Source organism: Rousettus aegyptiacus, unplaced genomic scaffold (assembly GCF_014176215.1).
Source record: "Rousettus aegyptiacus isolate mRouAeg1 unplaced genomic scaffold, mRouAeg1.p scaffold_m13_p_14, whole genome shotgun sequence".
NCBI lineage: Eukaryota > Metazoa > Chordata > Mammalia > Chiroptera > Pteropodidae > Rousettus > Rousettus aegyptiacus.
Genome location: NW_023416289.1, coordinates 18,041,093 through 18,066,530, shown reverse-complemented (window position 1 = coordinate 18,066,530; position 25,438 = coordinate 18,041,093). Strand labels below are relative to the sequence as shown.

At 35.5% G+C, this 25,438-nt stretch overlaps 1 protein-coding gene across 2 annotated transcripts in view; it reads right to left on the bottom strand.

The window, feature by feature from the left end:
- Positions 1–1,250: 1,250 nt before the first annotated feature.
- Positions 1,251–25,438, bottom strand: part of CDH8 (cadherin 8) — a 309,903-nt gene continuing 285,715 nt past the window's right edge. The window contains exons 11-12 of one of the 2 annotated variants that reach the window (XM_016150682.2): positions 3,450–3,701; positions 1,251–2,061 (exon numbers count right to left, since the gene is read on the bottom strand). In XM_016150682.2, the coding sequence (XP_016006168.1) occupies positions 1,568–2,061; positions 3,450–3,701 (746 nt within the window). In that variant the 3' untranslated portion in view covers positions 1,251–1,567. The remainder of the gene's footprint in view (positions 2,062–3,449; positions 3,702–25,438) is intronic. The other variant, XM_016150693.2, reaches the window with a different exon arrangement.

Below are 25,438 nucleotides of genomic sequence, written 5' to 3'. Positions count from 1 at the left end.
ACAATACATGGAGTAAATAAACAATATTGCATTAAAGCAAAGTAGAAAATTAAAATGATCTGCATGTAGTACTTGAGAGTTTTATCATACATTTTCTACTCCTAAAATGGCAGGTTTGCATTACAAATTGAATATGCTCACATCATCTAGTGCTGTTCTCTTTTGGGGTCTAAGACGTTCTGTGCATCACCATGAAGATCAGAGAGAGAAGTACTAAAAACAGAAGCAGTAAAATTATGTACAAATCAGTTCCTGCTCTAAAATAGAGGGGGCGATGTGAAGCATTTATATTGGGTGGGCATTATGGAGATATCTAAAAGTCTAGAGTGTAAATATTCACATGAATCAATATACTTTCAGATGTTTGTGCTTGTAGTAAAAACACCAAATACTAGGATTATGAACAAAATAGAAAACAGTCCAAAAGTTTCTCTGGGAAAATGCTGTTCCTGCCATCACCAGTCACAATAACACTTTCTACTCTAAAGAGACTATTAGCTCCCCTTTTGATAATATTGCCTGCCATACTCATCTCATCAAAATGTACATGTATTAAACATTCATTGTGTGTGTGTATATATATATATATATTTATATAAAACAATCTAAAGGATTATTAATGGATATAGTTTAGGGGTTTTTTTCCCCCCATATAGTCCCTTAATCTATAATTACCAACCTTAATAAATAAAAGCATTAATGGACATCAATAAAATATTTATTTCGAGAATTAAACAAATAAATTCACGCGCTAGCAATAAAACCATCTGTCTTTTATGTAGTCCACTGTGTGATATAGTTTATCTTTGTGTCCTTGTGGAAGAAGATGAAGTGGAGGGAACGAGTAATCCTGCTTCCAGAAAACAAGCCTGTTTAATGGGATTTCTCTCCTCCCACCACTGAATTGGCAATCCCCACCCTGGAATGGATTACGAACATGTGAATATTTTAAGGCTCGACACAATATTTAAAGATGCTATTCAGTCTCTGATGAGTGGGGCCAACAGTTATGTACAATGTGTGGTCACCGTACCGCATAATCTAGGAGGCCTCCTAAAACTCCAAAAAGTCAGAACGTACAGCCGACCAAGTATTGCTTTATCATTTGTGGCGGGATCCTTATTGGTGAAGGGGAAAAAGCCATTTGCATTTATAAAAATCCTTGCAGAAGACACATATCAGCAGCAAATTCCTTGCAGGTCCATTTTTCTAAGAAAGCACCTTTTAATTTTGATTATTTTTTCCTCTTTTTAACCCATTTGTCTAAGGATTAGCCAGGATCCCAATCTTTGTCTGTGGTGGTTAGGTAAATATCAGATATCCAAAGACTTGTAGACACTCCACATACTTTAATTCACACTCCACAAGATTTATAACCTCCTAACATATACGTTTTATTTTTATTAATTTTTTTTTTTTTGGTTCAACATTAAAATGTAGTTGAGTTGATAGATGATCGGTGCTAAACTTGCCTCTAAAACAAATAGCCACATTGGTTGTATCTAAGGGGAGTGACCCTAGAATATTACAGAATGCTCAGTTCCATGGATTTGTTTATAATCCACTGTCAAGTTTCTTTGTCACTTTCACCGACAGAGTAAAGTTCGCCCAGTCTCTTAAAGCGGGGACCCCAGTCACTGAGGTAGTCAAAATTTTGGTCTGAGTCTGAGGTGGTGGACTCCAAGGAGCTGAGGGAGCCAGCCACAGACCCCCGGCCTTCATAGCCATAAATCTGGATGGAGTCATACGGCGGGGCGGTGGGGTCATTATCTGCCTCGTGTAGCCGTACATTGATAAATTCGTCGACATCAACACCATTCGGGACGGGAGCAAGCCCTTGCCTTGGCATGAACTGCAAATCCGGTTTAATATCCTTACGGGGTAAAAACCCATTAATTCCATCTGGATTTTGTAAAGTTGCAATATCAAAAGCCTCTGTATCTTCCTCCCCTCCTCCTTCGTCGTCGTAGCGAATGATGTTTTCTCGTACATCTTCATCGTCTTTGATAATTAATGGCTCGTTTTTATGTCGCCGCAGAGTTACAAAGAGCACCACGATGACTGTAGAAAAAGAACATGAAATAACAATTAGCCAAACTTGCATTCAATTTTATGAGCAACACCCCATGTGTTTTAAGATAGAGGGGCGTTATTTAAAAACTTCTGAGCATTAGCTTTAATAACGTTGACTTGAGAATTAAGCGAAACACCTATCTGAAGGATGAGTACTAAATTTTGAGTGAGTACTTTCCCGGGTTGCTTCTGTTTATTAAATGGTGATGAAGCTGGGTTAAAAGAATAAACTTTCATCTATTCATGGTGAAAGCTGCACTTAATTCTGTGACAAACTCTGGAGTGAATGGCACAAAAATAGAAAACAGTACGGGTAGCGTAACTAACTCGCTGTGTATCTTGGGCGAGTCATTTAATATTCTTTCATTCCATGCCCCTCTTCTATAAAGAAAAGGAGCAGAATAGATTATATCTGGTATATTTGGTATTTTAACAGTTCTTCAAGACTTTCTCCAATCAAATAGTGTTCATTCACAGGTTAAGCAACATATTAAGATGAATGTCAAATTTGCATGGTCAACTTCTTGTCTTGTGTGAAGGCTAGAACTCCTCCATCAGGGAAGGCAGCCCGAAAGGTGGGGAAAAAGAGAGGAACCCATACCCAGCCAGCCAGGTGAGCCGAATCAAATGTGGGAAATGGTGCTCAATCCAGGGTACTAGATCAGCAGGACAGATGCAAGAGGGAAGGTAGTAACTAACATAACTTTTATTTAGGCAGGATAAGACATAACTTTCCTTTTGTATATCTTTCTACCATCTAATCTCATTTTTTAATGGAAACATTACAGAAACCTTTCCTTAATTTGCAATCTTCATTATAATTTGATTTTAATATGAAGAAAAAATATCTGAGGAAGACAATGTAATTTTGAAGAAAATATATGTTTTGTTTGCTTGTTTGTTCTCATTTGATCTCACCCAACTTTGTGATTGGATGGACTCAGCCATCCAACCTAGACACTGTTTAGATAAAGGAGTATTTTCGACAGATGTGAGCCCCTTATGCATCAAACTTGTGTGCATCAGAAGCTCTGGAGGTCTTCTTCATAATAGAAGAAGCTGCTGTAACCACATAAAGGTCCATCCCCACTCCTATCACCATATGCTTAGTCTGTTTTATCTTGTTTTTTTTTTTTTTTTTACTGGTGATGGGACTGAAAAAGGCACTAAACAGTCCTCTCCAATTGGACACTTACTATCACAACCCTTTTTCTCTTCACTCCCTCTTGGTGACCTCAAAGCTTGGAGAAGTACAGGAAGTTCCTCTTCCCCAAAAGAGTGCTGATGCCTGGCTAGGTTGGGGTTTGTCGTCCTTATTTACAGTCATTTATGAACCAGAAAAATGGTGACCATTAGGCTATGAAGGAAATACGTACCTAGCAGCAAAATGATGCATGCTAATATGGCAATTAAGGCGCCCATACTGAGTCCAATCGGAAGGACATAAGCTTCAACATTACAAGACTGGACAACACCATCACTGCTACAGCCACAGACCCGGATGGTCAGGGTGCTGGTGCTGCTCAGAGGAGGATTCCCACTATCACTGATTATGATAGGTAAAAGATAGACTTCTTGCTTCTGGCGGTTGAATCCATTATGCTTTGCCAAAATGCTGAGGGAATTATCTGGAAAAAGTGAAAATTACAATAGTTTGCATCATTTCAAAATGGCTGCCTGAACAACACTTGTTTTTCTAGTTCATAAATCCTCTGCAAACTTCAAGATGATCCCAATTCCACCAGACAGCTCAGGCTCTCTCCCACTCCCCTCTTCCCACTTTCCCAATTGGCATGGACCAAAACCTCCACATCCTATCAGGTCCAATAAATTGGGTCCCATGATAAACTAATAAAGTTTTATCATCATCTTGTAAACACAAAAGATCTATATAATTTTCAAGTGTCTTTTCAGAAGACACATTATCCCAAGTCCCCATAAATAAGTTTAATTTCCTTTCACTTATCTTGGTAATGTAAAATTGGCTGGAAAAATTTTACCACATTTGAAAGGCATGTTTGAGAAGCTCTGAATTAAAAGACAGACTGCATGACAATATGGCATACAAAATGATGCATTTCATTGACTCCTGTGGGTACCTAAAAAGTAATTTATGTCCTAGACCATTTAAACTGATATTTAACAACAGTCCCATTTACTGCCAATTGGAGGAGATATGCCATATATATTAAAATTTTGTAGAGAAGACCTGTAGTGGTTACACGAATAAGAATAAACTGAAAAGTCATAGGAGCAAGTGTTCTATTTTGCACATGTCAGTTAATTAAATGGAGATACATATCGTTTAACCAATATTTAAGGTCATACTTCATTCAGTTCAAAGTAAAACTGGTTGGTGAGAAGTGAGTAGACCCATGTTAGCCCTATGGTTCTCAAAATTTCACCCCTAAAATGACTTTTTTGTTGTCTTTCATTTCTAACAAACTATAGTCATATTGCATATATTAATTATTAATTTATTTTCTTATTTTGGCTAATGAAAGACATATAGCTAATCAAAATGGGCATAATGATTATCTCACACTGATTTTCCAGCAAAAAGCAAATAAACATAATTTTGGTAAATATGTGCAATGTTTTTTTGGGCAAAATGATTATTTCAGCTGGAAGTTTTTCAAATATTGGCAAGTTTGCAGACCCCAGAACACTTGGCTACCTCATCAGTGCATATTAAGGCAGGGATTCCAAACCATTGCTGTCCAATTTCTGGTCATCAGGGTCCTACTGGTTTTCAGAATACTCAAACACATGAGCAGACAGTCTACTCAAATGACTTCAAGTAAATGTTTTAAACCTTCTGTACTATATAGTACTATCCACGATTTCCAAGTGATAGTCATTCCCTAAAATGTATAAATTATATTTATTTTTGCTTTGTTTAAGATATAGGTGGACCTATAATGACTTACTAGTAGGCAGTCAGACAGAAATAAAAATAATAATAATAAAAAAAGCACTGACTGAATTAACTTTTTTCTGAATTTCTTCTGGTTTTGCTTCATTATTTAGTAATTTGAAGAGTGATAAGAAGTCTCTAATGGAGTTAAACAATGATATATCAAATGACCAGGAATCTTCATTTCCATGACCTAGAAGGAAATACCATCAAGCTAAAAGCAGAACATTATCTCAAAACAGATACAAAATGTAGAGCTGTGTTGTATTTTCAGAAAGTGTGTGACAAGTTTGAGTAGAGTTAATTAGTGCAAGGAACATTTGTGGATGATTTCATATACCATAGTTCAAAACAGAAGATGAGAATTGTTTTTCAAGATGCAATTAATAAAACTACAATGAGGCTCTTTCCTTTTTGTGGTTGACGTTATTAGTATGAGAAACTATCTTTGCATATTCTATCTTTAAAATGATCCATAATGATAATTTAGAAAGTGCAGTGGGGATATTATTCTTGCAGAACAAAGCCACCTCTTTATTATTTAGCAAAGCATTGGGGGATCTAACATTGAACTTGTACCTATATACTTTTTTACTACTCCAGGCATCCATGCATGTCATTCCTCTTCTATATGCGGAAAATTGTTGACTGAGTAAAAGTAGTGTGTGAGTTATTTTTGCCAAATTTTACCTGCTATGTCCAGGCAAAGTCAATGTTCTAGTTGCCTACTCACTTCTTTAAAAAAATAATTTTTTGTTTGTATTTATTAATGATTTAGTTGAGTTATTTTATTAGGCCAAAAGAAAATGTCATTGTTGTACACATAAAAAAAATTGACTAGCACAGTTTTACATAGTTCAAATTAATATATTTGAAATACTTTTTTAAAAATCTACATGTGGCAAATATCTTTTCTGAAGTTCTGATTTGTTTCTTTAAAACATCCTCTTAAGGGCTCTTTATTATGTTCCAATTCCATTTTGTTTCCTAATCCTACATCAATGCTTTAGTTTTATGTAGAAACACTTTATAAATCTTGATGTTTGTTAGGTTATTTTCCCCTACAGTGTTCCTTAAGAGTGACTTGGTATTCTTGCTCATTTGCTAATCTCTAACAAATACAGAATCAGATTATCAAGTTCCATAAAAATTCCTATAAGAACTTAAGTAGAAATTATGTTAAAATATAAATCAATTTTGAGAGAATTGACATTTTTATGATCTTCAGTCTTCTATATCAAGATTGTAGTGTTATTATTTTTTAAAATGCATTTCTATACAATGCTTTTATTTTAGCTATAGGAGTTTTTACACATTTTGTTAGATTTATTATTGATGCAGTATAATTTTGTTGCTCTAGTAATGCCTTTTTAAAATCATATGTGTAAGTCATTATTGCTGCCGGTGTTTAACCCACTTCTATTTGAAATGCTTTTGGTTTTAAGAAACTGAGAATCTAACTGATTCATTAGAAGCTTGTTAAGTACATTTAGAACTTTTATTATAAATCAGAGATTTACTTTTCTTTCCATGTAACTTGCCTAGTTGTCTAGCTTCATGTTCTGTTACTCTTCTCTCTCAATGTTCTCGCCACCCTGGTCTTTTCTAAGTCAAGAATCTGCTCTCTTCAGGGATTTTGTATTTTCTCTTTATTCTGCCTGATAATCTTGCTACCCTTCCTTAGCCCAAATCTAAATCATTAATATTTATGCATTAGTTATATCTGTGCTTGAATGTCACTTCTTCATAGAAGAATGTCATTTCTTCAACTATCTTCTACAACAGTTGTCGCCAATCTCTCTAGATAATTAGTTATATAATTTTATATATTTTTTAAAAACTTTACATTTTCATCAAAACACTTATTACAAAGAAATAATATAATAATGGGAATATGATAGAAACTGAGGATACAGAAATAAACTAGGGGACTTTTAAGTAAAAAATAATCAATTTTAGATGTATAAAAGGCTAAGTAATCATTAGCCGCATTTTGTAGGGCTCATATTTCTTTCCCTTATGTTATTTTGTCATAGAGAATTGTATGTAGTTCAAAATTTGAGAAAGTTCAATTTTAAGCTATTGAACACAATACGTAGACTGGGATCCTAGATGGAAATTTAAGGGAAATAGTGATAGTTTCCAAGTCTTTCCTTAGAGATGCCTCACATATAACATGAACGATGGACTGAGGATGGTTATATTCAAATAGAGAAGGTTCAGAGAAGAAGAAACCTAGTCTAAAATAACTGAAACACCATCATACTAAAGAGGTGTACACCAGAATTCTCTTTTACTGAGCCGAAATTGGATGACTTAGTCTTACATACAGAGTGGGGACAGATAGTCTGAATAAGTGTCTCCTACAGTTTGTATAGGAGGGATTTCTTTGATTACTGGTCTTTAGCCTTTGAATCACTTAAAGTTGGAAACCAAAGGACCTTCTTTCATACAAGATTAATATCATTATAGCAAAGTTTGCCTTAGTAAATAAGCCAGTAAATATTTGTTATAAAGAGAATGCCCCTCCCCTCCAAATTCATATGTTGAAGCCCTCCCCCTCCCCCTTGTGTGGTTGTATTTGGAGATGGAACCTCTAAAGAAGTAATTAAGGTTGTATGAGGTCACATGAGTGGAGTCCTGACCCTATACAATTTGTGTCCTTATAAAAAGAGACACCAGAGAACTTTTTCTTTCTCTACCCATGTGTGGACAAAGAAGAGATAATCTGAGTACACAAGCAACAAGGTGGCCTCCTACAGCAGCCAAGAGAATAGGATTCAGAATAAAACATACCTTGCCTCCACCTTGATCTTAGACTTCTTCACCTCCAGAAATGTGAGAAATAGATTTTTCTTGTTTAAGCCACCAGTCTACAGTATTTTGTTATAGCAGCCTGAGCCAACTCAAATAATAATGTAGACACTAGTTAATTCTATATGCATTGTCCATGAAAAATTAAAAGTCTACCTTAAGAGATAGACTCCACCTACTGGGATAATCCTTCAACTTTATTTGTATAATTTTTTTCCACAGTTTTTCCTTCCTTCTTTTCTTCTTTCTTGCCTTCCTTCCTCTCTCCCTCTCTTCCTCCCTTCCTTCTTTCCATGTATTTTCTGTCTATTTTTAATAAAACAAGAATGGTCATTAGTATTACTGTTACCACTTAAATATCCCATGTTCTTTCCACATTGTTCTTTATTTTTTCCAGATAAAAGAAAGCAGGAAAATCTCAAATTTCTCTTTGTTGCAGTGTAGTTCATCTGTGCTATTGGCCTTATGCAGACATTTTACTTTGGTCTCAGTCCCATTTATTTGAAATCACGGAGCTATGGCTTTTGTTTATCCTTGTAGATGCCAGCAGAAGCAACAAGGAGCCGAGTTAATGAAGGCACTTGCCAGACAAACATTTATGACAAAAGAAATAGATAGAAAGAAGATCAGTAGATAGTATGCCTTTTTGAGAAATGTCTCCTGGCATTTGACTTGCAAATCTAATTCAAATTTTCTTGGTCAAGTCAAATGTAATGAAAATGGCAAGGTCAAAACAAAGGGAAAATGGCACTCTGTTCAGTGGACAGGAGATTTAATTAAGTTCTTATCGTTGTGTTGTGTTGTTTGTTTATAAAAACCTAACAAAGCAATAAACATACCAAATCTATGAGCTTTCAGCATATTAGATACATGTATTCACCGTATCCAATATCTAGGAATATGAAACAAAGATCATAACACCTACACTTTATTAATATATGTTTACTACTCTAAACGCTAAGTCTTATTAGAAACAATCAGGCTGTAATGAATTAATAAAAACTAAGACTCTGTGAAGCCAGTCTCCTCCATTACCATTATAACTTCCTACATAATTCATTAAAAGTGTACCAACATACTAAATCTGCAACAAACAACTGGATATGCCGAGCCAGTTAATTAGATCGTTTGTCACTCTGTTTTCCTTTTTTCCTCATTAGACCGTCCACCATGCCACCTGATGTCAATAATCTCAGTGTTTATCTGTGTGTTAACTCATTACCAAATCTTCTAGGATTTAATAATAAAGTATATCTAGCCATAAAATATTGATTAAGGTTTACTTTGACTTTAGAAAAAAAAACATTGTTGTGAATTCTTCTAGAAGTTTCTAGACTGACATCTGACTTAACATTTAGTCAACAATTTATAAGTACATGTAAGATGAATTAGCACATTTTTAACAGAAAAAGTTACTTCATTATAGCCACTTAGCACTATAAACATAGTTCTATAAATATATGCACAGTTGTCATGTTGCAGAGGAAATGTACAGAGGGCGAGATGTACTTTATGAGCTTAGGACTCAGCAAGCAACCCATGAAACTTAAACGTCTTCTAAAATTCTTTAAAAAACTACATATACTATTCTTAACTTGTTAATATAAAATAAAGTTCTTTTTAGATTATATGAAAGTGGTATTTAGTGTAGTGGTCTGAATGGTGACCTCCAAAAAGATATATCCATGTCCTATTCCCTAGAACCTATCAATGCTCCCTTACTTGGAAAAGGATCTTTGCAGATGTAATTAAATTAAGAACCTTGAGATGAGTTCATCTGGGATTACCTGGTGGCCCCTAAATCCTGCTGAGGCAAAGTAAAGGAAGAAGTAAGATGAGGACCGAGGCAGAGATGGGCGTGATGTGGCCACAAACCATGGGATGCCTACAGCCAACAGACGCTGGACAAGACAAACAATAAATTTGACTCTAGAGTCTCTGGCAGGAGTGTGGCCCTGCTGACACTTTGATTTTAGTCTGTGGCCTCCGAAGCTGTGAGAGAATGATTTTCCGTCATTTTAATGCTCCTAGTTTGTGATAATTTGTTATGACTGTGCTAGGAAACTAAGAAACACAGTAAATTTGATTAAAAATGATTTGCAGATGTGAGGAAGGGTGTCCTTCCACCCATTTTACATATGAGGAACAGGGTTGTTGAAAGATAAAGTGACTTGCTCAAGGTTTCTCACATGACAGCTAAGAATTACAACCAAGTTCGATGTATTTTCTGTACTCTCTCTGTCATCTTAATAAGTTACCTAAGAAAATAAGGAAAAACATGGCCTCTAAGAAGGTTATATTAAAGCTCAAGGATTTTTAAAAAGAGAGAGAGAAAGTGTGTGGAAGAAGGTTTTTCTATGCCATGAGACCTTTATCAGAGTCAAGGAGAAAACTAAGTGGTCGAGGCCATTGGTAGGCAAGAATAGAGGACTTTACCAGACTCAAAAATATTCAATACAATATTCTATAGATCAAAATCCCATATTTTGAGTCAACATAGCATAGCATACATAGCATAGCATAGCCAGAATGCCCTAGTATCCAACTTTGGGTGACTTAATGTGAACCCCTAGAATAACATAACTTTGAATTAATTACCAATAAATGATCATTTTTGGTGCGAGAGAGGAAGTCAAGTATCCAAGAGACCAAAGCCCATGCTGGATAAAATCACACTGCCCAAGGTCTTCTGACTTTGATTATTTTTCCCCTGCACTGAATTTGCATGATTGCTCTTACCCAAAATTTTCCATGTACATAATGCATATCCTTTAGTACTCAGAAGAAAGGCAGATTTATCTCGCTCTTGAAACTGGTGAATGAGGAATGAAACTTAATGTTACCTTCATTTTATCTGAAGACCTGCATTAACTAACCCACAAAAGTAAAAACTATACCAAGAGCCAACTTGAATGGAAATCGTAAAGCTTTTATAAATACCAAGATATCTGGAAAAGAATATTTGTCTCTTTAGATTTATGTGGAAGTGAAAAAACAACATTATTATTTTAAATGTGCAAGCTATCTAGGGTAAAAACAAAATGAAGAAACACCAAGGCCATTGGTAAAATTACTTGTGAAAATTTCAGAAGACAGCCTAATAGTGGTTAAAAATCCAGACAGTGGAAGGCTAGCATTGTCAGGAGAGTGACTTTTCCACCACATTTCTATTAATTGAATAGATAGAAATTATAAGAAACTGGGAGTTAGAGATGAATTCATTTTGTACTGGAGCTGATAAATTTGTGCTCATTAACACACTTGGAATTTAGGGTAGTTGGAACAGAGATTAGCACTGTTTTAAAATAGCAGTTTAATTAAAGTATATATTGTGTGTAAGATATTGAAAGCATTAAATGTAGTAAATGGAGCACTAAGAATATGAAAGAAAGGAAGTACCAAAAGTAGTTTGCTATCTAAATAACCTACTTTTTTTTTACATTTCTTATTAAATTATTGAGGTGACATTCGTTAAAAAATTTATATAAGTTTTAAGTATACAATTCTATAATATGCCATAGTATATATCATTATGTGTTCACCACCCAGTCAAATCTCCTTCCATCACTGTATATTTGACCCCCTTTACCCCTTTCTACTTCTCCCCTCCCCTTTTTATACCTCCCCTCCCCCTTTCCCTCTGGGGAAAGCACTATACTTTAGTCCCTTGAGATGATCATGCTAAGTGAAATAAATCAGATGAAAAAAGTTGAGAACCATATGATTACCCTCATATGTGGGATCTAAAACTGAAAGAATTCCATCCTCAGCCTTTTCCTCTAACCTCTTTATAAACTGCTTGAATCTGATTCACTTATGTGATTTCAGACACCAGACGATATTTTTTTTTCTAAAATTTTAGCCTTATGCCTCCTTCGTTTACCTATCGGGAGTATCAATCTGGATGTTCAGTACCACAAATTCAGTCTTTCAGCATTGGAACTAATAACATTTAATTACTGTTCTTCTCTGTTTCGAAAAAGAAATCTCTTTCTTGGATCCATTTCTTGTATCATCTTCATGGCTATATACTTTTGTATATCTCTCTCCTGGTATCCAATAACCTCACATCTTCCTTTTCAATGTAGAAAAGTTCTATCCTACAGTAATCAGCTAAAATGTATTACTTCCTTTATGAAGGAGGCAATAGGAACAAACAGCCTTAGGATTTTGGAGTATCTAAGTCAAAGATGTAATGGAAATTTGGTTATAAGTTAGGTGTTAATACAAATGGTTTCAGTTCCTTTTTAAAATAAATATGTAATAGATATCAGCGCATATGAGTGAGTTGGTGCATAACAAGGGACTCAGAATGGGAAGCAGTACCTTGAGAAGTTCAAAATATTTCTAAACCCACACAAATAGAATGCAATGAGAAAAGCAATGCCACCAATCTTACGTTTATTATTACATTGCTTTAAAAATAAAATGCAGATTATACTGGACTCTGATATGTCTAGACCACAGCATTTCAAATTTTGTCCATTTAATTATCATTGTGTCTGAGCAAATATTCACACAAACATAAGTCAATTGTAAAATTCAGGCAATAATTTAGATACGAATATCTGAGCATGTTAAAAATATATATTCTTAGATTTTAGTCTAAATCAACCGAATAAGAATTTCTGGGGATAGGGCCTGGATGTCTGCATTTTAAGTAATTTTTTTTGCATAAAAAATCTTCTGGAGTGCCTGAGAGCCATTCTACTATACTCCCTTTCTTCCCTTAGGTGTTAGCTGTGGTTAATGGCTTGGCCCAAGCCCTCAGAGGCACCACTGGGGAAACTATTATTCTCTGGGTTCTGTAATTCAGCAGGGGTAGCAGCTGATAGTAATTTTCCTGCATAATTCCTTTCTTTTCTGGTTTAGTGGTAAAATAACTGCAAAAAAAGGAGGGAAATGATGCAAGAAAATGTGGCATCCTACAGTGAGCTAAAGTCCAGTGTTTGTCCTTGAATCGTTTTAAAGTTTAATATGTTATATTAAAACAGCTTGCCTAAACATATATCTTTGGGCAGAAGTCTTAATATACAGTGAAGGCAAGAGGATGGAAGGCCGTTATGTAGATAAAATTATCATTCAAGCAGTGGTCACATTATCATTCTTTCCAGGTTGCTGAGAATGGCACGTGCTTTTGAATCTTAAAATTCACATCCTTTATAGTATTGGAAATAGTACTGTTTTGATCTTACAAAAAATGACTTTGCATTAAAGGTCAAACTGATTTGCTTTTCCTCAAATTCACCCACATATTAACAGGTTAAAATACAGATGGAGAGAGCAGAAATAAAATGATCGAAAGAAAAGATACCTGTGTAGGTCACCCTTACGATTGAAATAGAAATCACATCAAACTCATACAAACTCTTTTTTATTGAAAATGTAATCTGATAAAATTCCCTATTGTTATACACTGTAGAGAAATCTGAATACATTTTGGAGTCATGCATGATTTCATTTTAATACTTTCTCTTAAAATAAAGGGATTTTTTTTGATGAGTCTTTTAAAATAGTCTCAAGATAATATTTGATTTTCCAAGCTTGCCATTTCCCATTGGAAATGGATGTGTGGTGTTTCCTGTCACTGGGGAGTGATATAAAGGTCCCCACCATCAAATTCTCCACGATTCGAAATTATTAGAGGTATGTCTAACAAATGGAAGTTAAGGGAAATTTATTCCCTTTTCAACGTTCTAATTTCTGAATAGCTTATATTAGCAGTAATTTCTTTAGGATTTGTATTTCAGAATGCTTCTGAATATCATATTAGATAATGTTCAGGCTCTGGAATTACTTCTAATTGTGTTTGCATTCCAATTTCATTACTTACCTGGTTGCATTTTTAATTAATTTCCCCAAGGTCATAGAAGGCATTCTTATTATGCCCAAAGTACTAATTAAGGAACTGAGGGTCAGAAGGTCTTTGAGGAGTAAATATGTTTTTATACCTAAAGTATATTTTCAGAATCTGTCATGTGATGCTTTTTAATAAAACACAATAATAGTGGTTATTATTAATATATGTAAGGTTATCAGTTACTCCAACTTTGAAATAAAGCAAAGAGCTACAATATTTGAAGAATATTTGGATTTCATTCTTTCATACTTTATAATGAATTTCTATTTGAAAGACTCAATTTTGAAATAAAAAGTAAATTTTAAGGTAAAATGTACGTTAAGAAGTAGAGTAAGACTCTTCAAGATGCACATTGAAGGAGAGTTTCTGGAATGAAATATAGTATCCAGATGCAATATAAAATGGTTTCAAAGGAAATATTCTCCCTAAATTGGTGTAAATAACTAAAGAAAAAAAGGGTAAAATGTAAATAACTAAAAATGGTAAAATGTAGATAACTAAAAATTATTAGTTTAAAATTTCTTTACATGAAAATGACTGAATTTAAAATAACTACAAATCGTGACTATAAAATATGTAGAAATAATATGTAGAAATACTGATAGCACAAAGAATGGCTTGGGAGAAAAAAATAGTACTTAAGTCTTTAATAGTATATGTAAAGTTGTATACTATTATTTGAAGATAGATAGCTAAAGACACATATTATAAACCTTAGACCAATGACTAAAATAATAATAATATTCATAATAACAATAACAAAAGTAATAATAAAGGTATTGCTAATAGGTCAACAAAGGACACAAAATAACATTAAAAAAATGGTCCATAACCCTAAAGAAGGAAGTTAAAGAGAGAGAGAAATGAGTCAATAAATATTAATTGTAAGATGATGGTAGAATGAAACCTAACATGGGCAAAAATTACATCAAAAATAAATAGACTAAATCCTCATATAAAAAATGCAGATATTATATGACTGGATTAAAAGACTCGATGAGATGCTAACTACAAAAAAAAATTCCATTTTATTTTAATTGTAAAGTTATAAAGACACAGAGAGGTTTACAAGTAAAATGATTTAAAAATATAAAAATATATAGAGAGAACATTAAAACTCCTATAAGAAAGCTGAGATGGCTATATTAATATCGTAAGTAAAGTGAAGTTGGTTATATTAATACAAAAAAAATCTTAGAACAATGAAAATTATCAGTGAGGGCTATTCTGTAATAATGAAAAGATCAATTTAATAAAGATACAATACTCCTAAATATGTGTGTTTAAATAATATAACTTCAAAAACACAAAACAAAATATAATTCAAAGGAGCAATAGAAAATTTGCAATACTTTGAGATTATAACACTCTTCCCTAAGAAATTGGTAGGACAAATAGTGGGAAAAATAGTAAGGATATAGAACATCTGAACCTGAGTTATAGTCTATTAACTTATTTAATTTCATGGTCACATATAGAAAATGCCATCCACCAACATTGGGCAGCATTTTTTTTTTTTTTTTTTCAAATGGACAGGGAATATTCACCGAAATAAACTACATTCTGGGCCATCAATTCAGTGTGAAAGAATTGAAATATACAGAGTACGTTCTCGCATACAAGGTAATTAAATTATAATACAATAACAAAAATATATACAGAACATCAAATAGCTGGAAATAAAACTACTTGCTTTTAAATGATCTATAGGTCAAAGAAGAAATAAATCACAAGGAAAATTAGAATATATTTGGAACTGAATGAGAATGTGAGAATAACCCATTAAAATGTGTGAGATGGAGCTAAATTACTACTTAAGGGAAATTTAAAGTGTTAAATGCTTGTATTAGACACAAATAAAGGCTTAAGTCAATAACCTAAGCTTCCACCTTAAGAAGTTCGAAAAAAAGAGCAAATTAAGTCCAAGGTATACATATGAAATAATTTAACAAAGATATGAGTATTAGTTAAAAAGCAAATAGACCAATATAAAAATCATTAATGAAATCAAATATTGTTTGTTGGAAAAGATTAATAAGTGTTATCGCACCTTAACCAGACTAATCAGGAAGAAAAAGAGAAACAAATTACCAAGTAAGGTGGTGATAGAAACAATTTTGTAACAATGGATTCCGCGATTCAGATGAATTGTACAAATCCCTCGATACTCACAAAATGACAAAACGGTCTCAAGAAGGAAGAGAAATTCTGCTCTGATTCTGACCTCTCCATGACCTGTCCCAAGAACATACAGATAAAAGGGTCTAATCTTGCATAGCAGATAAAACTATAATCTGTTGCTGATGCCCTGAGAGGGAGACATAAAAATGTTGATACTTTTCCTCATTGTGATTTTGCATGTGTTCCTCAGAGACTTTGCACTGGTAACCTCTGATTTTAAGTCGTTGGTTATAAATAATGCCTTTCCTAAAAAGTCCTCAACTAAACTATTAGGCTTATCCAATATGGGTACCTCTGCGCTTCTAGGACCGGGAGTTTTTTAAAGATGATCCCACATGCAGCTGTCTCTTTGTACAGACTTAAAAATGGTACCACGCATCAATGGAGGAGCTGCAACAGCCCCTAGTTCTGGAAAATTAAAAATGTAATTGGTTTTAGAAATGTAGTTGGGAGGGAATTTTAGCCCCTATCTCAGCACATCTCTCCTTTATTTTGAGAGGATAGAATTTTTCTAAAATTAGATCATGATGATGTTTGCATAACTTTGTAAATTTACTAACATATATTAAACTGTACTATAAAATGAGTGAGTTTTATGGAATGTAAATTATATCGTAAAAAATTACTTAACTTTTAAATAAGAAAAAAAGGATACACCTTGTGTGTATTAGTATTTTCATAGGACCGGTGCATATGCGAACCATTTGAAGATTGAAGGAGTCCTTGTACAGCCATTTCATGACCCTAAAGCCTAGTCACGGAATGTTCCTTTGAGCAATAAATATGGTGCATGGATTGACAGCTGATAATATATGCTTCCTAAAAGGAGAGTCCCATGTGGTAATCTAGATGATCCTACCAGCATGCGTAACACTTTGCAAAAACTGTAGAAACTTTCATTGAATCTCTGAGAAAATAATCTCTTTAAGTAAAGAAGGATAAGCTCTTGAAGATATTCCACATTTTAAAAAAACATATTCGCACAACTCAATAAGTAGAGCCTGCTGTTAAACTTGCTCTTCTGTAACAGAAAAGATTGTATTTAATTTTTTTTTTCCTTGTGAAAAGTGAAATCTAAGCCAATCTTCTGAAAAGAGTCACAGCATTTCCCTTTTACAAGAAGCCATTTAAGACAAAACCATTTCTGTGGCTTTTTAACAACTCATTAATTTTTAGTGATTAGAAGAAATGAGAGTTTATTTATTGGGAAAAATAGTGATTTTATTATGTTTTTTTTTTAATTTGAAATGGAAAATGTTAAAAAAAGAACTAAGAATAAATGGATCTGGTTCCAAAAGACTCCCAAGGGGTGTCATATGTGGATTTTCTGCTAATTGCTTTGCATCCTTACTCTTAAACACTCATTTGCCAAGATCTCAGTACTGATGGCAGTAAGAAGTGATAGTTATATTTTTATGTTGCTTTTGGTACCATGTTCTTAGAGTTCAATATTGTTCAGCTTTTAAAAAATTTCTCTTACAATATCTCCAATTAAATCCTCCAGTTCATTATAATCATGGTATTTTTCCTTGATTACTCTTCTTGTCTCTCACGGCTCTTATATTAAAGACAGAGGCATTTAAAGAAAAAACACAACACACCTGTTTTTGATGTACAATTGTTTCATTGTAAATTCTTGTTCCTGTCCAATAAGCTAACGGAACAACTGTAATGATCCTGTTTAACTTTTGCAACAAAAATTGCCCATCCGTGTAGAGGCCAAAATGGGTAAACTGCCAGTGACAATTAAAAGTGAGAGCAAGTGGCAACTTTTAGCGTTTCCCAGTAATAACCAGTTCTGCATTAAACTGTTCCATCTATAGGTACAAAAAGTTATTACATGAAAAAAAGGCTTAGGTGGAATATACTAAAACATTTGTAAATGAACGCTATCATGGCTGGGGCTTGCTTTAAAGAAATACAAGTGGGGAAAGTAGTGAGGCAGTAAATGAAATGAGCTTGGGCATGAGCCGGCAATTGTTGGAATTTAAGATATGAGTACGTGGAGTTTAAAAAGATGTCCTGTCTACTTTTATATACTTTTGATATTTTCCATAATAAACTGTTAAAAAATGCACAACCTAGATATTTTCTAATTACATCTTTACTTTTTACTACCGTTGTGGACTTGGGCAAATGCTCTATTTCCTTGAATCTTTATTCACTCAATTGAATAATGCAATAATAACATGTAACATGTAGGACTATTGGACAAATAAGAGATAATACTATATATTTAAAATATATAGCGCAGTACAAAACCTAAAGTCGGTAAATGGTACACACGATTTAATCCACCTACCTTTAGAAGGAGACGTTTGTACTTTTAAATGAGCATCAGTTAACATAACGTATGCATGGCCCCAAATACGGTGTCATGCTCATTGCATTTATTACAGTAGAAATTTGAATTTCCATTTCTGTTTGGCATGTTCCAACCAGCCACAATCAAGGATTGTCAAAAAGCATGTTTAAAGAGATAGGACCCTTAGCAGATACACTATTTGGACTCTTAAAAAGTATTAAGAAACTTTGAATATCATTAAGTATTTTTCTAGAGGTGCTGATCCTGGGTATTATTTGTCCCATCACGTTGCATCCACTAATACCTTTGTAGAGTTCATGGTCAGATATTTCTGGTTGCCCTCCCATTAAGGGCCTTACAGATGGAAAGAATCTGAAATCCATTTGAGCTTCTTGCTATTTTTCAGCTACAATTTCCCTATTAAAAGCATTATATTTCAAGCACCTTCCTCAACTATGAGGAAAGGCAAGTGTTGTACTTGGTAATTCTAGAAAAACTAACGGAGCACAGAACGAAATATTTTTAAGGATACCTTCTTTCTGGGGTTAGCTCACCACCTCTCACCTGGTGTTCAGCAGAAATGGTTTCTGTTATTATGAAGTTATCTTTCTTAACTGGCTTTTTTTCTCTTACTTTCTCACAAATACTTGGGATTTTGTAGATATGGCATGAGCGATGGTGCTATGAGACTAGGCAATGCACCTTCAAACACTGAGACCCACTGCATGTTCTTGCCTTTCTTGGATTAGAAGACTAGGTTAAGAAATAGAACTAAAACCAATAAGCAAAGAATTATTGCAATGTAATGAAAAAGTGTGTATAAATCACTTTGTTGCTAAATCTCCAATCATCCCTTCATTTACAGGCATTTATTGAGAAGAACTCTGAAAGTTTTCTATGGACTTGGTATAGCAATAAAAGGACTCAGGTGCTTTCATGGAATTTATAACCTAGTGGGAGACACAGTGATGCAGTAACAACAGTAAATACAGAAAGCACACGTATCTCATTAATTATAACTATTGCATGTGCCATGTAAGAAGGAAGCTGGGTTACATTGAGGGTCTGTATCAAGGGGCCGTAAAGCCAGCCTGAAACCTAATGCATCACTGACACTTTGTCGGTTATTCAACTGCTTGTATCAGGTTCATTTCCTGGTGGTTCAGTGCTCTGCTCTGTACCGCAAGAGGTGCTGACCTAACAGCTCCTGTGCATCCAGACGTCACTGAGCTCAGCTAATAGGAGACAGTAGCTGGAGACTAGAAGGCTGGAGAGAAGGAGACTCCAAGTTATTCATCCCCCTTCATCTCCATCTCAAGTGGCTTTCTGGCAGCAGCCAAACCTCAGTGGCTTCAGCCCCGCTTCCTCTCCCTTTGGGATTCTAGTGAACCCCAGACCCCGGGTGCTAGTAATTCGTCATCTTCCCTTATTCTCTCTGCCAATCTTTAGGTTGTCTCCATGTCCCTTGGTTCATTTCTCAGTCTCTTCCATCATCTTTGTCACCATTGGCTGGTATTATTTTTTCTGTTTTAAAATATTCAGAATGGTATTTGTCTCAGTAGGGTCCTTGGTCAATATACCCTTTTGAATAGAAAACGAATTTTGAAAGCAAAGGATTTGTTTTCTCTAAAGGGTCCTGAGTACAGTAGGGTGTCCAGGAGGCGAAAATTGCTATGAAGGAAAATGAAGCAGGTTTGGGGAATCGAGGAGGAAAGTAGAGAAAAGCCTGCTCACTGAAGGCCTGACTTGCAATATTTGAGCAGATGATGAGGCAGATGATGAGCGAGTCAATCGTTTAGATACATGGGAGTGAGGTGGGGGGGGGGGGTGGGAGGAGGTCAGGGCATCCAGAGAGGGCATAGCAAGTTCAGTGACCCTGAGGTCAGGATCCCTGTGATGAGTTCAATGAGTTCAATGAGTGTGGCTGGCAGGTAGCTGAAGTAAAGTGGATCACAGAACCAGTAAAAGTAGATAAAGTCAAAGAGATAAAGAAGGGACCTTATTTTTAGTTTTACCAAGTTTCTATTAGACTTTTCAGAACATTGCAATTTCAGTTTCCCTTTATATAAAATGGAGATAATAGTTTCACTTACCTCACAGACTAATAGCGAGGACGACATGTATAGGGTATATATACAGAGTGCTTAACACAGCCCAGACCCTTAATAATGTCAGTTGTTGTTGTTGTCTTTATTATTATTATTATTACTATTATTTTATTACTGTTTTTTTTTTTTTTAGTGTTTTCTTTTCCCTCAGTGCTGCCCCCTCTGGTGGAGACGAGGAGTTTGCCTTGCTCCGCATGTACTCGGACGATGATTGTTGGCTTTTAGAACAGAAACAGTGGCTCTAAATCAAAGCACAATTTGCTCTCTCACCTGAAAATGAAACTGCCTTAATTAATTACTACCGTGTTCATTGGGGTTAAAAGGTAAATTCCTCTGAGGGCAGGGGTCACATCTTAAATGACTTTACATCTGAATAATCTAGGACTGAGGCTATAGTAATGCTTTAACGTTTCTGGAATAAAAGATGAATGTGTTAGTCGACCCAGACTATATAATTTGGGGAAAGTGCATAAGTGTGAAGTTGCTAGCCTTCGATTACATATAACTGGAGTAAAAAGTCTTCTTCGTGTTAGGATATTCCTGTGTCAGTCAATCTGATTTCTCAAAACCAAAGTAAGCCACACCTACAAACACAAAGATGATCTGGCTGTTTAGACAATTGTTCAGATAATGATCGCTATTCGGTGTGAGAATGCTTCCATTTTTCTTACGCCATTTTCATGACAGCAGGAGATTTTTTGCCCAAATACTCGTTTTCAAATGTATTTGTCACCTACTCTGTCTGTATAAGGCATTGTTCCCAGTACTGATCACCTCAACTATCCACTTAATTTTTGCCTGAGGGCTATGGCCATATCATTCTGAATGTGCCTGATCTCAGAAGCTGAGCAGTGTTGGTCCTGGTTAACACTTGGATGGGAGACTACCTAAGAATACCAGGTGCTGTAGTTTTTTGTTTTTTGTTTTTTTTTAAAGTAATTTTTGCCTGAGAAAATCAAGTCAAAGAGATACTGAAAATCCACTCTCTCATTCCAAAGTTCTTATTTAAAAAATCAGCAGTCGGTTTGTGTTCAAGTGTTACTTTGTAAATGCCCCTCATCTGATTCCTTTAATTCTGGCTCCCTCTCTTTAATATGTTCAGATCACTAGATATCCCTGCTGTGTAACCTTCCACCTGCCTACCTCGGGTTTGTTGCTGTCTCCTAGAGGCTTTTAAGCTCTCTGCAGAAAGATCAAATCATTAACGGTATTAAAGATGTCGCAGTAAAATTGTTATCTGTGCTGGAAATGTTACTTGAGTAAAGAAAAGGAGAAATTTTTAATTGGAAGTCTTGCAGCTGGAAACCTTGACAGGGCTGGGGTTTTGTGTTTCTTTATATTTATTGGAGTTAATGCATTTTAGGTTAGGCAGTATATGTTTGGAATACAAGGACATTTCTGCATCTTGTATGTGTCCTTTTGAGATTTGAAAGTAGAATTTATGCTTAACCAAATGGCCATTGAAACAAAAGGGAATAAAAAGTTTCATAATAGTGATCAGGCAGTTCTGAGGAGGGCAGCAGCAGTGAATTTTATGCAGGGACCTGCAGTGTAGACCAACTCCTCAGCTTCCTAACCGTAGAATTATAGGCAAATTACATAATTTCTTTTTCCTCAGTACCATAAACTTTAAAATGGTGTTGATACTTTCCTTAAAGATTGTGAGGGATTAAATGAACCATTGAGCAGTATGCCTGGCTCTTAATGGATTAATTTTAGTCTGATTTATCTTCCCCCTTCCTTTCACACATAATGAAAAAATTATGAAATGTGATTGTAAATCAAATTTTGGAATTTCAGTTCTCATCCCATTTTGAAGCCAGAAAAATCTCACAGTCATACATTTCAAAAAGTTTACAAAGTTTGTCTCCTTAGTTAATATGCACTATGCATATACAGATTTTGTCCAACAATCTTCAATACAAATAAAAATATGATAATCATATACCCGTTTTATAGATCAGGACTCTGAGGATCAGATAATTAAAGTAATTTTCTAAAAGCCATTGTTTTTGGCAACAGCACTGAGCATCTGATTCGTGACACGAAATCTGTTCTCATGAATTTAACGGACATTATGAAGGTGCGAATGATTGTCATGAAGAGGCTCCTGTCACTTTAAACATCCTACAAGACGATTTTACACTTACAAGTCCATTAGTTCTCACACAAACCTTCCCAGCAGGAGTTGTTACCCTCATCTTACACTGTGGGAAAAACCAACACGGCGTTTTGCTTGTGCATCATAGAGTCAGACTGTTTGGGTTTGGCTCTGATTTTGCTTTTATCAACTAAGTGCCAGAGACACGTTATGTGCTTCAGTTTTATCACTTCAGGACTGGCCGAAGTGAATTTTAATGATTTTTATTGAATACGTGCCATCGATAAGCTAGAAATTGCAGTGAGTTCTTTCTAGGTCTCATCTCATCTAGCTATTATCATACTTGTTTTTATCATGCAATATTTCAGTCCATCTCCATCTCCTTTGGCGAAGAAAATCACCAGCCTCCTTGGGCAAATGAGAATATCGAGAGTGAGAGCAGTGAAACGAGTTATCCCATGAAACTGGCAAGGAAGGCCTCATGTCCATCTCTCTCTGTTCCCAGAGCTTGTGTTCTAAACACGTTGAAATCACTTCCCCTTAGGAACTTCCAAGCCATACTGAAGGAAGTGGAAGAAGAAGCAAGAAGAGGTACACCTACATGTGTCCACTTATTCCTTTCATTGTGTCACATGCCAGTGCTACCTTTGTTGTTCCGACCTCTCTTCCAGGACAGCTAACACGTTCTGCTCATCAGGTCTGATGGAAGCCACGGACGGCATTACTGCATATATGCCCTTGGAAAAGCTAATGAAAGACCCCAGCTGTCTTTACCTATAAATTTAAGGACTCAAGACATGTACGGTGGCAATTCTCTCTCTGTCCTTGACCTCTTGCAGGTCCCAGACTTGTTGGCAAAGCAGTTGGTTTTCAAACGAGCTTAAACGGAAAAATTTTGCTCCTTTGACGAGTGCTTCCTTTTTTACATTGTGGGTGGGCCACTGAGCAGTGGGAGGAAATGAAATGCACTCACTATCTGGGATAACCCCAAGCACTGCAATCCTGAGGTCTAAAGGTAACATAGTATCCCCTCGTGGTTTGGGTTTCTGCAGAATTATCCCACTGAGATGACAGTGGGGATATGAAGATGCGAACAGCGTGAATTCCCTTTCACTCTCTCACCAGCTAGGGAATACTGTGTACTGAGGGACTTCAGGTTGATTGACAGGGGAAATGCAACCCATTTAAAAAGTGTTTTCTCTCTTTATGTCTTTCGTGGATGAGCCACTCTTAACATCAATTCGAATGGTCCTTATCATCTTTAAAGTGAAGTTTTTAAAGCCATAAGAAGTCCCAAAACCATCCTAGGCCTAAACATTTTTCAGCCAAAGCCCTGTTGGAGGGGGTCAAATGAGCTTATGTTCACTTCTAATTCCAAGTGTTGTTACAAGCCTCGCACTCAGAATGTCTGCAATATGCAACAGCCTAAAGTATAGAAGCCAAGAGGCAAGAAACATAAAGAGTGGCGGATGAAGGGAGTTTCACCGAAACACAGATCGGCAGGTTATCCAAATACGCAGGTATAGCCCTCTGCTCCCCTTGATAGTTCAAGAAACCAGCATCCTCTCCATTACTCAAAATAAGTATTAACAATGAAATGCTAAGTAAGGGCTTTAGAATCAAAGTAATTGGGGTTTGAATCTTAGCTCTTCTGTGACTTTGAAAGAAGCCCTTTCACATCACTTAAGTTTCTACATATGTAAAATGGAGCAAGTAAGTCCTCCTCTTTAGGATTGGGTTAAGGCTAACAGTGAAGTAAGATATATAAAGCCCCGCCCCCCAGGCGCCAATCTCTAACCCAAGCCACATTTTCTCCCTTAACTCCCCTCTTCTGTACCCAGACACAGACTTGGAATTTCTACTTATTAGTTTTGTGATTTAAGGCAATCACTTAACGTCAGCCTTGCTCTAAAATAAGGACAACAGTGATACCTCCTTGTGGGCCTCTGTGGGGTAACGAACGAGGCAGCGGAAGTGAAACCACTGCTTTGTGGGTCAAGAAGTGATACTTACTGCGTGTTTGCTATGATTGCAGATTATTTTTGCTTCTATGATTATAATAATAGCCAGGAATTCAACACAGAGGAAACAATTTTTTGAGTTCTCCTTATGATTTTATAAACAGAAATCACAGTTTTATGAAAGTGGTTTTACTAAGATGCTTTTTTTTTTTTTAAGGTAAAGACTGAGTTTTAGAGCATTTGATTCACTTGCCCGAGGCCACAACCCTAATATGTGTCAAAGCGAAGCAATGACAATCTAACTACGACCTGTTCTGGGCTGCCTCCCACGTGCCAGACGCCTTAATTCCATGTTAGTTGTCTAGTTAAATTTTGGCTGGCTGTGTCTGTATTCATAGCGCCATTTCACCAAAGTTGACATTCTTCAGGATATATAGGAGCAAAGAAGCACGCTGAATATATGTCGAATAATGGGTGATAGGGGATTTATATTGGCATTTTGACAGTACAATATCCATATTTTAAAGATGATCACGTTGCCTGGGCCAAAAGGGTCTCTGAAGTAACACTCTAACTCCTGGAGGCATTGTTGAGAAGGAGGTACAAAGATAGATTGTAAAGGTTAATAATGCTTCTCCCTCTTGTCTCGAATGTTGGATTCTTTATTGATCCTTGTTGCAATTCTGTCACTATTGGCTTTCTGAAACCTTGGAATAACTTGGCACGGTGGTGGCAAGTTATAAACCCCTTGCTAAATGAGTTTTCTTGCACACAGATGATCCTAAAACGGTCTCTCTCATCTATATAAGCTCTCTTATTTCACTTGAGCAAAATGAGGTTTGAAAGAATGCCATTTTCATCAATATGCATGATATGATCTTCAGAGCTTGGTCAGTGTTTTCAGGAATGCGAACTGTGAAATATTTATGTTCCTTCAATAAGCATACACATCTTTACAGTTGCTATCGATTAAACACTTGACATAAATCTCTCAGCTTTCCGATCTTTTTTATTTGGTTTATTTTTTTCCCTACACCAAGTAACATGTTCATTAACAGGGCCATATGTTTATTCTAAGATTATTGTCCAATCTAAAAAAAATGTAGAGCTAGAATGAA